Genomic DNA, 14751 nt, shown 5'->3' with positions numbered 1-14751 from the left:
CTTGCCTCTTCAGCACCTTTGGAAATACCATGTTTTGATGCCTCAGACAGGCAGTGTAGTGCCTGATTTGGGGTATCCACCAGGAAAATTTTCACTGGAGCAATTTGAATTTGCCTCAGATCAGCTGGTACTTGTGAAAATCAAGGTTCTCTGTAAGCGAACAGTATTTCTCAAGATCGTGGTCTCCTCACTCTTGGGTGACTGAGAGGTCAGCTTCAGGAGTAGCTTACACTACCCTCCTTGAGCCTAAGTGACAAAAGAACGTGAGAGAATGAGAAAAACATCTTGTCAAACACAACAGAACGATAAAAAAGAGTTGAGAAAATGTGGCAGTGGGAAGTGCACGCGCACGCCACGTATTCCTTATGATACGTACTTTGTGTATACACACCACGTTCACTTCGTTTTTCCCAGACTGGATGTTGTGTGGGTAGAGAGGGATCACAGTAAAAATAGAAGACTCTTGCTTCCAGTAAACAGCACTGCCGTCTCTCTGTCTAGCCTTACAACACCACTGTCTGAAGAAAAAGAGTAACTGGGACATGGGTTTAGATTAACCTGATTTTCAAAGAGTTTTCTTTATGCTGTTGTAAATTGAAATTGTTAAGTAGTTGCAGAAGGTCACTGAACATCAGATGCTGAATTTCGCTCGTCACTAGTAAGAGGAACTGGCAGAGGGTGCCAGAAGACTTGACACCGTTACAGCCTGTGCTGTACAGTATTGGCTTGGCTTTAATTAGTCTTTAGAGAAGGCAGCAGTTTGTTGACAGCATCTTTACGAATTGGCTCATAAAAACATTTTATTAATCCCAGCACAGGTCACAGTGACCAGGTATTAACTGAACTGCTGTACCGCAGAAAAAGGAAGGACAGCTGGCGATACCTGAAGATAAAATGGAAGCAGATTTCTTGACTTTTCCAAAGAGTAGCTTAGCTGTTCTTAAGGTGGGGCATTTTAAACCTAACTAATAGCGCTGCTATAGTGACTCTGGCCTGCTCATTCAATTTTGGACTTTGGTAGTGGGCAGCACCCTTCAGGAGAGAAAAAGTATCAGCAAAAGCAGAAGATACATCAGTATCTTGAAAATTCAAACTTGTATTTCCAGGACCTTGCTATTAAAAGGCAAACAAACGAGCTGGGAAATACCAGTGCTGAGGTTGACTTTGCAACCTTTGTTTGCCCCCGTATGCCCCAGCAGGCTCTATGACAGGATCATGAAATTGTGTTGTAGGGTCCGTAGTCCACTGCAGAGCGTGAAAGGGCTTCAGCTTATTGCTGTTGAAAGTACAGCTATCCTCAGGCCATCTTCTTGGTTCCTAGCTGCAGCGGCATGGGAATCTGGAAGCAGAATCACACAGAGGCTTTTCTAAGACATTTGGCATCCGAGTTGCTCACCAACACAGTCCCCATCCTCCTGGCAAAGGAAAAGCGACCCGCTGCTGTGGCACAGCCAGGGAGGAGGCAGGCGGCAAGGTCTGAAGAGACGTATCCCCTGGTGCGAGGTGCCCCATCAGGGTCCTGGCCATCTCCTGTATCTCTACAGCTAGCTGATGGGCTCATTTTGAATCAATATGCACTTGGATTAATCAGTAATCAGAAAAAAAAACCCCTAGGATTTAGTGTTTTGGGTAATTTTTAAGATTATTTTCCTCTTATAGTTGGCAATTTTTAGACATCCCAGCTGGTGCGTCCGTGTGGCATCGCCATGGAGCCAAGTAGGAAAAGGAGGACTGCCATGTTAATCGTTTCTAGCCATCGTCGGCACATATACACATGTTGGACTTTTTTTTTCTTAATTCCCCTCTCACCTTGTACACTACTGAAGCCAACGAGCAGAGAGCAGGTATTTTCTAAACACATATTTTCTTTTTTCATCTTTCGGTTACAGTGTTTTCCAGCTGAAAACCAAAGCATAAGCAATTTGCAGTGGACAGGCTGTTACTAAAAAGAACTGTGGAAAAGGCAAATGCTTTTCAGCCAATTCAACTGGGTGCTCATCTTTAGCATTAAGCTTGTGAAAGGGTTAAGACAATTTAAGGCCTCCAAGTGGCAGTTCTCCACTGGTTTAACTAGTTTTGACCAAGTTAAATGCCAATCTTTTTTTGGTGAAGCGGAAGCATCATCATTCCAGCGAATGTTTAGGACGCAGTATTTCAACAGTTGTCTGCCAAACTTCCCTTGTGTCTGGTCTCTAGCTTTGCTTTATCAAACCTTCTAACCTGGATGCTGCTCCAATGGCTTAATTTTGGTTCCCTTATTTGTTGGAAGCTACTGAATCGACGAATTTTTTAAGTTTATGCATATAATTTAAGTTTTACAGGTTGAGGGTCTGATCTAACCTAATTGTGAAAGATTCAACGGTCACATTAGTCTAGTTATGATATCCACAAGTAATTTACTCTCCATTATTAAATGCACTCTTATGATCAGGTTTTTACACTCACTTCATCTGACTGATCATTGCTTTCACGAATCTGGTGCTGGAATGTACAGAATAACTTAAGTTTTAAGCAGGCACTAACGCAAAGGCTGCAGCAAGCCTGGTGTTTAAGCTCCCCATCTGAAATCACCTTGGCAGTTGTCATTTTTTTCCCCTCTTGTGATGTTGCTATTCATCACATCTCCCTGGCGACTCAGTGTAATCAACACTGTAGCTGAATCAAACCCCATTTCCACAGCCCTGCAAGGGGACGGTAGAAGAGGACATCGGTGCTGGGGGAAGGCCATGTTCTGGGCCAGGGGTTGGCAGGGGGCTGAGTTTCCTCAGGCACTGCGAGGCCCCGCGCCCAGGAGGCGCTGGCCCAGGGCCTGGCACCCGGTCCCGCTGACAGAGCCGCGCCGCCGCTCCCACAAAATGGCGCCGCCCTGCCGGCAGCGAACAACCTCCCCGCTCGCCCGCCGCCCCCCCCCCGCCACGGCCAACTCTCGCGAGAACACGGCGGGCGCGCACACACCTCCCCGCCCCGCCCCTACCTCAACTCTCGCGAGATCTCCGCGCGCTGCCCATAAAGCCGTCGCTGAAGGCCGCGCCCCTCGTGGCGGTTGCGGCCCCGCCCCCGGCGCTGCCCCGGCCCCGCCCCCGGCTCTGCCCGCTTCCGGCGCCGCGGCTGAGGAGGGGAGGGCGGAGGGAGGAGCCGCCGCCGCCCCCCCCCCGCCTCCCGCCCCGGGCCAGCCCCGGGGATGGTGTTGGCCGCGGGAGCCGGGCCCTGACGCCGCGCTCAGGTAAGTGCGGGCCGCCCCCCTTCCCCCCGGGCCGGGGCTGGCCCCCATAGCTCAGGCCCGGCCCCTTCCCTCCCCCACCCGCTGCCCCCACATCTCCCGGGGCGGCCCCGGCCCGCCAGGCCTCGGGGGCCTGGCGTTGCCGGGGAAGGGAGGGACACCCCTGGGCCCCCGGCCCCGCAGAGTTGTGCCCCCACCGCAGGGGCCCAGGGATCATCCCCGCCCCTGCGGAGGGGCTTCCCGGTAGCGGCGGCGGCGGCCGTGGTGCAGGCAGCGGGCACCGGCGGGGCGGGGCGGGGCGGCCCCCAGCTGCCGGCCCCGCTCCCAAAGGAGCTGGAGAAATCCCGGGGCTCTCTTGCCCTTCCCGGTATCTAAGCACGGCACCCCTCCGTCCTCTGTCTCCCCGCTGTCGTGCAGCGGTAAAGCCTTACTTCCCCGTGCGGTTAACAAGTTTTGGGTGCTTCCTCGTTGTGCTCCATTGATGAAATTTGGGGTACAGCTGGAGCGAATCGTCTGTTTTTTCCACGCTGGTCACACTTCTCTTTGGTTTCCTGATTTTCTAGGACAAGCAGTGAGGAAACAGATCTATAAAGGTATTTAGGCATTTAATTCCCATGGAAGTTGATTTCATTTGGACTTGGCATCTAAAAGGTTTTTTGGTTTCTTCTTTTTTTGGGGGGGGGGGGGGGTGCCTGCAGTTTACAGTTTTTCTTTTCTGTTTTTTTTTTTTTTTTTTTTTTTTTCCTTTTAGGACCCTGTGTCACTACTTCCCAGACTCCCCCCCTCCTTTTTCTCAATTTTTTTTTTTTTTAAAACAACTGTAATCTTTCTCTTCTCCAAGGGAAAAAGGACTGTTTTGTTTGCTTATTCTTTCTCTGGGGTACTGGGAGGAAAAAGCCTACTCTATGTTTCAGCTGAGCAAGCGGGATTTACATTTGCACTGAATTTTACTTTTTTTTTTAAATTATTCATCTTGAAGCTAACACACATACGTACCAACTTCAGAGAACTTGACCTTCTTGTACATCTTACCAGAGTTTCATAGTGTTAGGTACTACTGTGAAATATATGTTTTCCTTTTTTTTAAAATGTTGTTACTCACTTATCTATTATGTTCTTCTCAACATCCAACTGTCATGTCAGTTGTTTCATTTCTTCTTCTTGCCCCTTCATTGGTATTTTGGTGTTGGCTTTGTTTGGTATAAATCTGTTGGCTCTCTCACAACCTTGGGAAATCAATAGGGCTGTCTTTTACAGATGTAGTGAGTAGATTGGCAGGCCAGAGGCTTTATCTACTGTTTTCTCTGGGGCAAGGACAAATGAAATGAACAAGCAAAATAACTGCTGCTGCAATGGACCTGTTAAACTTCAGGGCTTGCTTACAATAAGGAAAGAAACATAGAGACACATAGAGCTGAAGCTGTCAAAGATAAATTTTGTATTGTGTCTTGTCATTTTATAGTGTGATTGTCTTCATCTCAGTGGTTTACTGGACTTTGTCATTTGCCTTATGAATATCTCAGATGATTCTCCATTTTATACTGAGAGCTGATGTTACCTGAGCATCTGTTTCATGTCTTGGTAACTGTTGCATCATACCTGTCTGGTCTTCTATACAAACTGGTTCATGTAAAGACTATATGCTGACTTTTTTTTCCCCTTTATTTTCTTGAATTAACTCATGTGACTAAAGGATAAACATTTCTCCTACCATTTTAGTGGTGGTGGGGCCTAAAGGATATGGATCTTGTCAGCATTATGTTGGTTTTGGCCTAACCGTTAAGAAGAATGGGTTGCCTTCAACTAGGAATAGTGTCAAAATGTATTAAGCCATGACAGACTGAATGTTTTGGTTTTATGACTTTGGCATTCTCTCCACTTTTTATTGTAATTCATTTATCAGCGCAGTTATCTTCTATAGTAGAGGACTGACACAGCAAAAAACCTCTTCATTTCAGTTATCAAATCTCCCTATGTGACTTTCTCCACTGTTGCTTTGCACTGTGAAGAGTTACTGTTGTGCAGCTGCATAGATAATTGCACTATTTGCAGTTTAAATCCATTTCCTTTCCTGTGTCCTGGTAGCTGACTCAAAGCTCATTTCCTAGTGTTAGAGAATTGTTCCAGTAACTCAACCACTCCCCCCCCCCCCCCCCCCTTTTTTTTTTCTTCTTTTTGGCCAGCCAAAAAGTAGCTCTGAATATTGTCACGTGGATATACTGTGGTAGCTGGTGCAGTGAAATTGTATTGTAAACAATGATGAAAGTCTGACCTTTCTCCAGCAAAATTGAACTTCCTCTTGGCCTAACGTACTGTAACTCTCTCGGCATTCACATCTGAAACAAACTCTCATTCTTCAAGTACTCTAGGCCATCCTCATCTTTAATCGCAGTCAAGTTAACTGTACATATTGTATTCTTTGTTTGACTGCTAAGAATATGATGATAGTTGTTGAATAAGGAACTAACTGTAACTTGTTTTTGTATTTCCCCCCCCTCAATGCTTCAATGCTTTAGTTTTGGTAATTGACTTTGTTCTAATATTTGTGTTCTAGATTGAAGACAGCAGTAATGCTAACTCTGGCAAGCAAGTTGAAGCGGGACGATGGTGTCAGAGGACCACGTGCATCCAATCCAGCTTCTGATTCAACTCGGAGGGTGTCTGTTCGAGACAAATTACTTGTTAAAGGTGAAAGGAACTTATATTTAAATATTGGGGGATTTACAGTTTGCAGGTGTGTTGCCAGTACACAATACTAAATTGCATATAAAATGATTTCCAGAAGTATTTTTAAAATTGCTTGTGACTTACCTCAGGATTTATACTGTAGGGTATATATTGGCATACATCACATCTCCAACAGCTCTTTGCCTGTAGAACACTTACTTTCATTGAATAATGCAAAACGTAAAAAGCCTCCTTCTTACTCTGCTGAAAAATTAATCCATTATTGGGAACTGTGTCATCAATTAAAATATTATGATAAAAATTTGTCACATAAGTGTCACTAAATATATAGGAGGAGAATATCAGATTTGACTTGATAGGATGGTATTTTTTGAGCAAACACCTAACTGCCTGTGACAGGAAAGAAAGTCCTAAAAGTAATGTCAGTGTTCCGGTGGTCTTTAATGGTATAGATCAGAGGCAATAAACTTTAAAAAACTTAAATACTTCTTTGCATTGTTTTTTTTTTTCGTAGGCCTGGAGTCACTGGAAGTTGAGTATGAAGTAGTGAATAAAAACCCAATATGTATTTTTGTAGTATGATATGTTCTATTCTAGGAAGGCTGCTATAGGTTGTTACTAGCTGGCTCGCCATTGGTGGGGAAAAAAACCCCAAACTTTTACTTTGTGGAAGTTCTGGGTAAATAAGGTAGTTTGTGAGAAATAATTAAACTATGTTACAGTAAAATCGGGGACAGCTCTTTCTTGCTCTTTTTTTCTGTAGCATAGATAATCTTATATTTAAAAATCCATAGGTACTGACACTTTGCAGTTACTGTGGGCTTAAACTCAGGTTTACTCCATCTGGTAATATTTGAGTGTTTTAATGCTGGAGCTGTGCAGCTTGATCTAGTGGCAAGGAATATGTTGTTTAGATTGATATTTCTGCTAAAAATGATCAATAGCAAATATACTACTGTTGATGTGTAAGCTGTCACCATTAGGATTCAAGCCAGTCAAAGGAAACTTACATTTCCTGCTCTTATTTCAGAATGACTTGGGACTGACACTGGTATATTTGCCTGAATGATATTGCTGAACTCTGCATTACATATGACTTTTTTTGAATTCGGGTAGATTCTGCCATATAACTGTATACTGGGGCAAGGTTTCACTGCAAATGCTGCTGCCTCTGTGCACTGGGAAATGCCTCAACTAGGCTGAAGGAATGTTATATTCACAGTTTTCTCTTTGCATTGTTCTAAGGACAGGGAGTTTTAATACACTTCAAACCCTGATGTGATAACTCTCGAAAGAGCTTGCTTTAGACTTCCAGTTTGGAAATCCTCAGTTAACTCCAGTTCTGAGGGGGAAAGATATCAGGCAGAAGGAATAAGCTCTTTAACCAGGCTAAGCTACAAAGCCAAATTGCTAAATATATTTAATCTGAGATTTTCACTAACCTACAGGTGTAGACTTGAGGGGAAAATAGCAGTGTAATATAAATACCCTTCAACTACAATGCCTGGTATAGTGTGAGGTGCCAAAGAAATTTTCCTGTACCCTTAGAGCAGTCATGCTTTTCTCTTTTATGACTAAAACCTTACCTAAGTCTGCAGGGGAAGAAAAGGATGTAAGCTATAGAAAATTGGTATTGACCAATTGTAATTGCTATGGCTACCATTAGCAAACCAGCGTAGACCAAGTAATGAACGAGTTGAGTCCCAAACTGACAAATGTTAAAAGCAGGTTGCTGCCGGCATCCTTCTGACAAGTGTGAGTGCGAGATCATGATCTGATTGTGCATGAAAGTTTTATGACGTGGCTCTCCCAAAAGAGTTGTAGGAGCAGCTGCCAGTCTGGTTAGAATGGTTTCTGGACCAAAATGGGAACTGACAGTCAAGTAGATCACTTCAGTATAACTACACTGAAAGTGAGAGGAAAATCAAGTAGCTAGTGTGAGAGAGACTTGTTGGGGATATTCTCCTTTAAGCTACTCTTTCACCTAATTGTAGACCATTCAGTTGCAAAAGTTTCTAGAACGTGCTCCAACTCTTTAAGATAGATCAGCTGCAGCAGGATCTGTAATGTTGACAGCCTGAGTGAAGATGGACTTCTGAGGTTGATAGTGTTTTTAGGTCACGTATAGATCTGCAGAAATTAGTTTGAGTGAAGAGCTGCCTGCTAAAGGTGTGCGTACAGCAAGGATGCCTTTTACTGCTTGATTGTATGAAACTGTAACAGGCTGTTGTATTAAATGTGAAACAAAGTCGGTGGGAGCCTGTATGTATAGCTTTAAGTAGAAGTTGTTACTGATGTTTGTTTGGGCTGGAGTTATCAAACAAACAGATGACAGTTGCAGAATGGGTGAAAGGCTTGATCAGGTCAATCTCCTGGCAGCTGTGAATTGAAAATTAATCTGTTCTACAAAAAAAGAAAAGAAATGCTGGCCATCAGTAAGGAAGGAGGAGGAGATGAGAAAAGGCCCGGCATGTTCTGTCCTTGTTTGCCCCAGCAGCTGTGCGGAGGTTAGTGCTGGTTCAGTTGTACCTCTTAATGGTGTTAGTACTGGTGGTTTTATTCTACTGTGTAAAGCCTCTGAGTTGAAAGAACCAGAGACTGTGGTCACGTACATTAGAAAGCTCAGTGATAGCTATGCTCTTTCTGTAGCACACATGGATCCTTTTTGGCCTCAAATAAGTCTATAGCTTTTGAGTCAATAGAGAACAGCAGGCAACTGGTCTGTGCAGCATCCTCTGCAGCAGCTTATACACATGGTGGGCTGTCCTGGAAGGTTAGCTGAGGGTGATTTTTGGCACAGTACCCTAAATCGTGCCTGTCCCTGGGAGCTGGTGATAGTGTGTGAACCAAGGTCAGATAGCTGTTCACCTGCTCGAGTGATGGTGATGTGCTGGAGAGATAGTCTCCTATTCCTGATCCACATTAAATTGGTGATAGTCTAATAAATTCTGCAGACAGATGTCTGCCAGTTTTACTAGAGGTATCACCCAGACACAGACAGTGTCTGATTTTTATCTGGAAGTAAATTAAAGACAGCCTTGTTTGTGTTGATAGAGAGTCCGGTCCAGGGAAGCATTATAGGATCTCTTTGAAGAATGTGTTGTCACACTGATAACCCTGCAGTCCTCAAATGTATTGTGTACACTGACTGGTAAATAGATAAATGACACTTTGATTATGAGGTAGATGGCTGTGACCCCAGCCACTGACAAGTGTTCGTGATGCTTACAAACTTAAAAATTTGGCATAGACCAACTATGTATGTCTGCTAACCGATACTGCTTTAAAGTAGGAAAAATAAGAGCTAATTTAGGTATGATGTTAGCTATTTGCACGATGTGGATGAGAAGAAAATTCAGTTGGCATTTGAAATCCTTTTACTAAAACTGGAGGTATGTGAGGTGTCAGCTGGGTGTTGTCAGGTGCTGTCCTTGGCTTTAGTGATGGGTGCAAGTTAAACAGGCTTTTTTCCCCACTTCTATGGAAAAAGTTTCTCTTAAAATACTGGTGCCCTTTGTTAGTTTTTCTAAGCTGTTCCTTTGCCTACATGTCCAGTATTGTTATATATTCAAATATCAGTCATGGCTCAGGGCACTGTTTCGTTATTTCATGGACATACCACGAAAGGAAAAATATCTACCCTGAAGTTTTATGTAGGGAAGTAATTCTCAGACAGCTGGATATTCTCTTACAGCTGGTTTTCCTCTGGAGTGTTAAAGTCATGGCTGCTAAACAGGATTTGGTAGCAGCTGTCCCCTGCTGATTATCTCAGCAACTAGTGGAGCATGTTTGGGAGGTTAGCAGGGGACGTATGTCTGGGATGAGGAGCATGGTGGTGGTTCTGATCTGAAACCCTGGGAAATCACAGGAAAACATCCACTGCTTCGAAATCACTGAGGGCAAGAAGTGTCTGAGGGTGTGGGAGGGCAAGGACTAATAATGCAGGCTGACAATTCTTGGAAAGAGGCTTTCTGGCCAAGGAGGAGTAGACTGGAGAGAGACTAAGCAGTAACTAACATGTTTCAAGACAAATCAAAGGGAGGAAATGTGAACAGCTGGAGAAGGTAGAAAGCAAATACTGATGTGGGGAGGAAGAGCAGACAGAAATGGTGCTTGAAGGGGCTTTGCTTGCCTCTCTGGCTGGGAGAGAGTATCTAATAAAGCACAACTTTGTTTAAAAGTTCAGTGCAATTCATTCTTGCATCTCTCTTTTCACTGGATTTTCAATATAGGCTCGGTTGGAGAGTAAGGCCCTAATTCTGTAGACCTAATACTCAAGTTAAAATAGAGCAAGCAGTACACTTACTTTAGTTAGCAGCTTTCAATTTGTTCTGTGCTGCAGAGGCACTTTTTGATGTTGAATTCATCTCTAAGGGGGAACTTCATTAAGTTAGGAATAGGGGCTGCATGACTGCTCCTGCAGGATGCTCTGAGTCATGCAGTGCTGAATGTGAAAGGCAGATCCTTTCTGAAAATTTGAAAGGTGCTAAGGACAAGTCAAAGTACTATTAACTTTAAGATTGTATAATGAATCTGACTACTAAACTGAATTAAAGATAAAGAACCTGCAAGGATGTCAGTAGTAGCAGGAATGTATATGCTTATTGATCACAAAGGTTATCCCTTGAAATGCTTTTTTAGTTTGATTGTGATAGCTTGAAATAACTTACTGTCTAAGAAAATGAGTTAACATGGTTTATTCCTCAGTTGTCTTCAACATTTGTGGGTTTTACAACCAGATTTATGCAATCGGAAAATGTTTCAGGTGCGCATTTGTAGAAGGAAGTGGGAAACTGACTGTAAAAAGTAGGTAAATGTGCGTTTTAAGTAAAAATGAGGGGAATCCATGTATTTACTTTCTTCAAATCAAGTGCGGTAATATATCTCCTCACAATAGCAGGTGAGGAAAATTGAGAGGGGAAAAAATACTTTTTTTTTTTTTGAGACTTAATAAAAACCTTCATTCATTAACAGTTGACATTACTTGAGGCATTGTTTTGAAAATGCTGCATTAACTTATGTACATTGCGCAACTTAAATCACAAAAGCATTTCCTTTTCAGTGATTCTTCTTAGCCCCAACCGCCCCCCAAATGAAATCCTTTATTTTGGAAGAAGAGGGTGGAAAGCTGCTTGATGAAGGTGTGATTTATATTTATTAAAGGGGAAACAAGTAGTTTAAACTAAAATCCTTACAGTCTAACTGTGATACTGTAAAGCCGAAAAGATACAATAAGAATTGAAGCTAATTTGAAAAATTATTACTGAGACTTTTTCTAGGATTTCACTAACAAAGGGAGGCCTGGTTCAATACATTGCTTCACTTCTTATGCCTCTGATTTTCAGCATACCTGAAGTATGAATTGATACATTGCAGTGTTAAGAGATTTCCAAGCACAGTGGCTTTTTCTAGTTTTTGATGTCAGGATAATAAGTTTTGTAATAGTGTATAGAAGCTGAAGCATGTGATTTGATAGTATCTTGTTTAAAATAAACATTTGGAAGTGGAAGGAAAATACACATCTCTTAATTTATTGAAAAACTGGCAATAGTAGGCAGCTTGTTTGACTTCTAATACCAGTATGTACAGTTGTACAGTTAAGAGGAGCTAAGTAGGCAGAGCTATAAAGATAGATGGATAGAGTTAGGAAGCAAACAGCATTATACTGCTAAAATTAATACTTAAAAAATGGAGTTTCTGTTAGAGTGTCAAGGTATTTATCTTAATCTCTAGCAGTCTTAAAGGTGCACATTAAATGGGGGACCTAAACAGGAGAGGGAGGCTTTTTGAACAAAACCAGAGAGAAGTAAGTATTGCTGCAGATGAGCATTTGAGGAAATAATGCTTTCATTTTGTGTACTTAAAAACAAACTCCTGTGGGAAGCATATGCCCTGACTCTTTGTGGCAAGGCTAATAAACACAGCATTTTTATATTCTGACTTGTTGAGGTGAGGTGGGGGAAGGGGAGGAAGCAGAACAACGTGATTATAGTCTGTGCGTTACTGAATATAACATTCACGTGGGTCTCTCATAAACCATATGCCTGTACACACGTCAGGAGTGTGTGTTCCTATTTCTGTCCTGAGAATTGTCATGGGTAGGGAGAGTTATTGTTTGTGAAATCATTTATAAATAGCTCTGGTTGCTTGTGTTAGGCTTAGCTTGCTTTCCCCTGTTTCATAAGGTTCCTAAGCTGCTTCAGAGACATCAGTTTGCATTCAGCTCTTCCAAAGTTTGTGCTAGGTTTAGGTTTAACCCTTGCCTTTTTATTCTTTTTGTGGTTTAAAATAGCATTTGGAACTATTTAAGCAAGTGCATACTGGGTCAAGAGCCAGGACTCTGCAAATACACCTGCCACTTGGGTATGTTGCTGCACCCAATCGCATAAGGTTTCAAGAACACTAGACTGGCTGGTCAGGAGCTAGTCTGGATCTGGACTGACTGCACCTGAGTTGCTTGTGTGTCGTCGTCCCCCCGTCCCCCCCCCCCGCAGAAGCCCTGGCATGTGTCTGCACTTACAGCCTTTCAGACCTACCCAGGATGGCTTATCAGAGTGGGTGCAGGGCCTTGCAGTGCTCCTGGGTTTGCCACTTGGCAGTAGGCCCTCTTGAATGCGAGAGGAATTCAGATGCTCTGCAGTGTTTCTGCACCTCTGCTAAGCCAGTGCTGAGTGGGCACTGATGAGCAACGTTTTCCCATGGAAGTTCTAGAGTGCTTTTGCACGGTATTTCCTGACACTTGGGTTATCTGGTCGTTTGTCTTGGCATTTTAAGGAACGGTGAGGTTCCTGGCTGTGAATTGAGATGCAGTTACTGATTATCCACAAAACGTTATGAAAAGCAGTCAGACTGGATTTTCTTTACTGTTCAGCTGTAGTTACAGTTGTTTTTTTCAAAGAGGAGGTCAGAAAGATTGTGAGATTAAGTTTGTTCTTTAATGTAGTGAGGCTTTTAGAGTTCTTGGAAGTTCAGTGCATTGGAGCTCTAATTGTTGCTTCTATGTTTTGCTTATTTACAAATCTGTTAAACCATGCCAATAAGTTGTGGACTGCATGTCCTGGTTTTTGCTGGGATAGAGTTAATTTTCTTTCTAGTAGCTGGTATAGTGTTATGTTTTGGATTCAGAATGAGAAGAACGTTGATAACACACTGATGTTTTCAGTTGTTGCTAAGTAGTGTTTATACTAAGTCAAGGATTTTTCAGCTTCTCATGCCCAGCCAGCAAGAAGGCTGGAGGGGCACAAGAAGCTGGGAGGGGACACAGCCAGGGCACCTGACCCAAACTGGCCAACGGGGTATTCCATACCGTGTGACATCGTGGCCAGTATATAAACTGGGGGGAGTTGGCCTCGGGGGGATCACTGCTTGGGAGCTAACTGGGCATTAGTCAGTGAGTGGTGAGCAATTGCATTGTGCATGACTTGTTTTGTATATTCTAATTCTTTTATTATTATTCTCATTTTATTGTTGTTATTATTCTAATTATTTTTTTCTTCCTTTCTGTTCCATTAAACTGTTCTTATCTCAACCCATGAGTTTTATGTTCCCCCCCCCCGCCCCGGCCCTGATTCTCTCCCCCATCCCACTGGGTGGGGGGAAAGTTAGTGAGCAGCTTTGTGGTGCTTAGTTGCTGGCTGGGGTTAAACCATGACACTGCACAAGGGGCATTTTCTTACAGAGAATATTCTTGTCAGCAGTATTGCTTTATGTAGAAAATGCATAACTTTTAAAACATCAGAATCTTAATGGAGCTTAAATGATGTGGTCAAAATGTTTGCTTTCCGAGCAGCAAAATACAAAAATGATTTCAATGTCAAGACTGCCACTACCAAAGAGGCATAGAATTTGGAAAGCTCACAAACACTGCAGCTTTGGCCTATTAAATATGCTAGTTATTGTTAATCACCAGTGTTTGTATGGCACAGTTAATAGTAATGTCTGTTTCCTTATTTGATGTTACTTTAAAAGTTTAGATTATTGAACCAGGGCTTTACCTCCTTTTTTTATCTTTATAAAGTAGTTTCGTTCTTAGTTCCAGTGGTTTTTGCAGAGCTGATTAGAAACCTTAATTTTGGGGAACTTGCCTTTGTTCACAAAGCTTTCGTGCATATGAGTTATCATAGCCTTCCCATGTGTTTGCATGCCTTCAAAGAAAGAGCATGCTGTACTCATGGGTGTGAGCACCTTCTTTTTCATGTTTTCAGAAGAAAACATGCTCATTATTGTGCCAAGACAAAGGGAAACACAGAAGTGTGACTGCATTACAGGATATTTTTCACACTTCAAAGGAACTATGGTGATCAGTAAACTCTCTACTGAACCTTGCAGGAGGCAGAAGTGAGGCCCCAGCCAGCTCAGCAGAGCTGGTGCAGCCTGGCCATTGCTGGGTTTGAACATGCTCTGTCCTTTGGCATCTCCCTTTTCCCTGCTGACCTTTTCTCAGACTTGAAGCAAAGAGTGGGCAGGATTCATTAAGCCGAGCAACACACAAGCACAGAAAGCAATAAGGAAAGCAGTCAACACCTTAAAATAAGAGCTAGGTCCTAAACTCTACCCTCTAGTGAAGATTGATAGTGCCTCCCACTATGAAAGGCTGGTGAGTTTAAAGAGAAAGGTGTGGGGGAATACTCTTACGATGCGTTTGTATAGCTGCAGCCTTCAGTAGTTGGTTATGTCTTGTCTTTTTTTTTTTTTTTTTAACCAGAAAGGGAAAGTAAAAGTCCTTGATTATAGCTGAGATTACATTTTTGGTATATTATAAATACAGTACTCTGAAAACTTTTAGCAAAAGTATGCCCCCAGTGTTGGGTGTCTTTCAATGCACAACTTTGGTTAAATCAGTT

General features: G+C 42.8%; 1 protein-coding gene and 1 long non-coding RNA gene across 11 annotated transcripts in view; one reads left to right on the top strand and one right to left on the bottom strand.

The window, feature by feature from the left end:
* Window positions 1-1076: 1076 nt before the first annotated feature.
* LOC115342716 lies at window positions 1077-4734 on the bottom strand. Its single transcript, XR_003923870.2, has 3 exons — window positions 3652-4734; window positions 1810-1899; window positions 1077-1339 (listed from the first exon to the last, which is right to left on the bottom strand). It is a non-coding gene; the product is annotated as an uncharacterized LOC115342716 (long non-coding RNA).
* Window positions 3085-14751, top strand: part of UBE2F (ubiquitin conjugating enzyme E2 F (putative)) — an 86192-nt gene continuing 74525 nt past the window's right edge. For 8 of the 10 annotated variants that reach the window (XR_005932615.1, XR_005932616.1, XM_030017451.2 and 5 more), the window contains exons 1-3: window positions 3117-3223; window positions 3784-3813; window positions 5775-5908. Coding sequence is in view for 8 of the 10 variants with exons in the window: in XM_030017451.2 (XP_029873311.1) it covers window positions 5791-5908 (118 nt within the window). In the remaining 2 variants the exon portion in view is untranslated. Of the gene's footprint in view, window positions 3224-3783; window positions 3814-5774; window positions 5909-14751 lie in introns of all 10 variants that reach the window. The other 2 variants (XM_041124149.1, XM_030017454.2) reach the window with 2 other exon arrangements.

This window comes from Aquila chrysaetos, chromosome 6, assembly GCF_900496995.4.
Source record: "Aquila chrysaetos chrysaetos chromosome 6, bAquChr1.4, whole genome shotgun sequence".
NCBI lineage: Eukaryota > Metazoa > Chordata > Aves > Accipitriformes > Accipitridae > Aquila > Aquila chrysaetos.
Note: the sequence above shows the minus strand (reverse complement) of the source record. Positions and strands in the feature narration are given on the sequence as shown.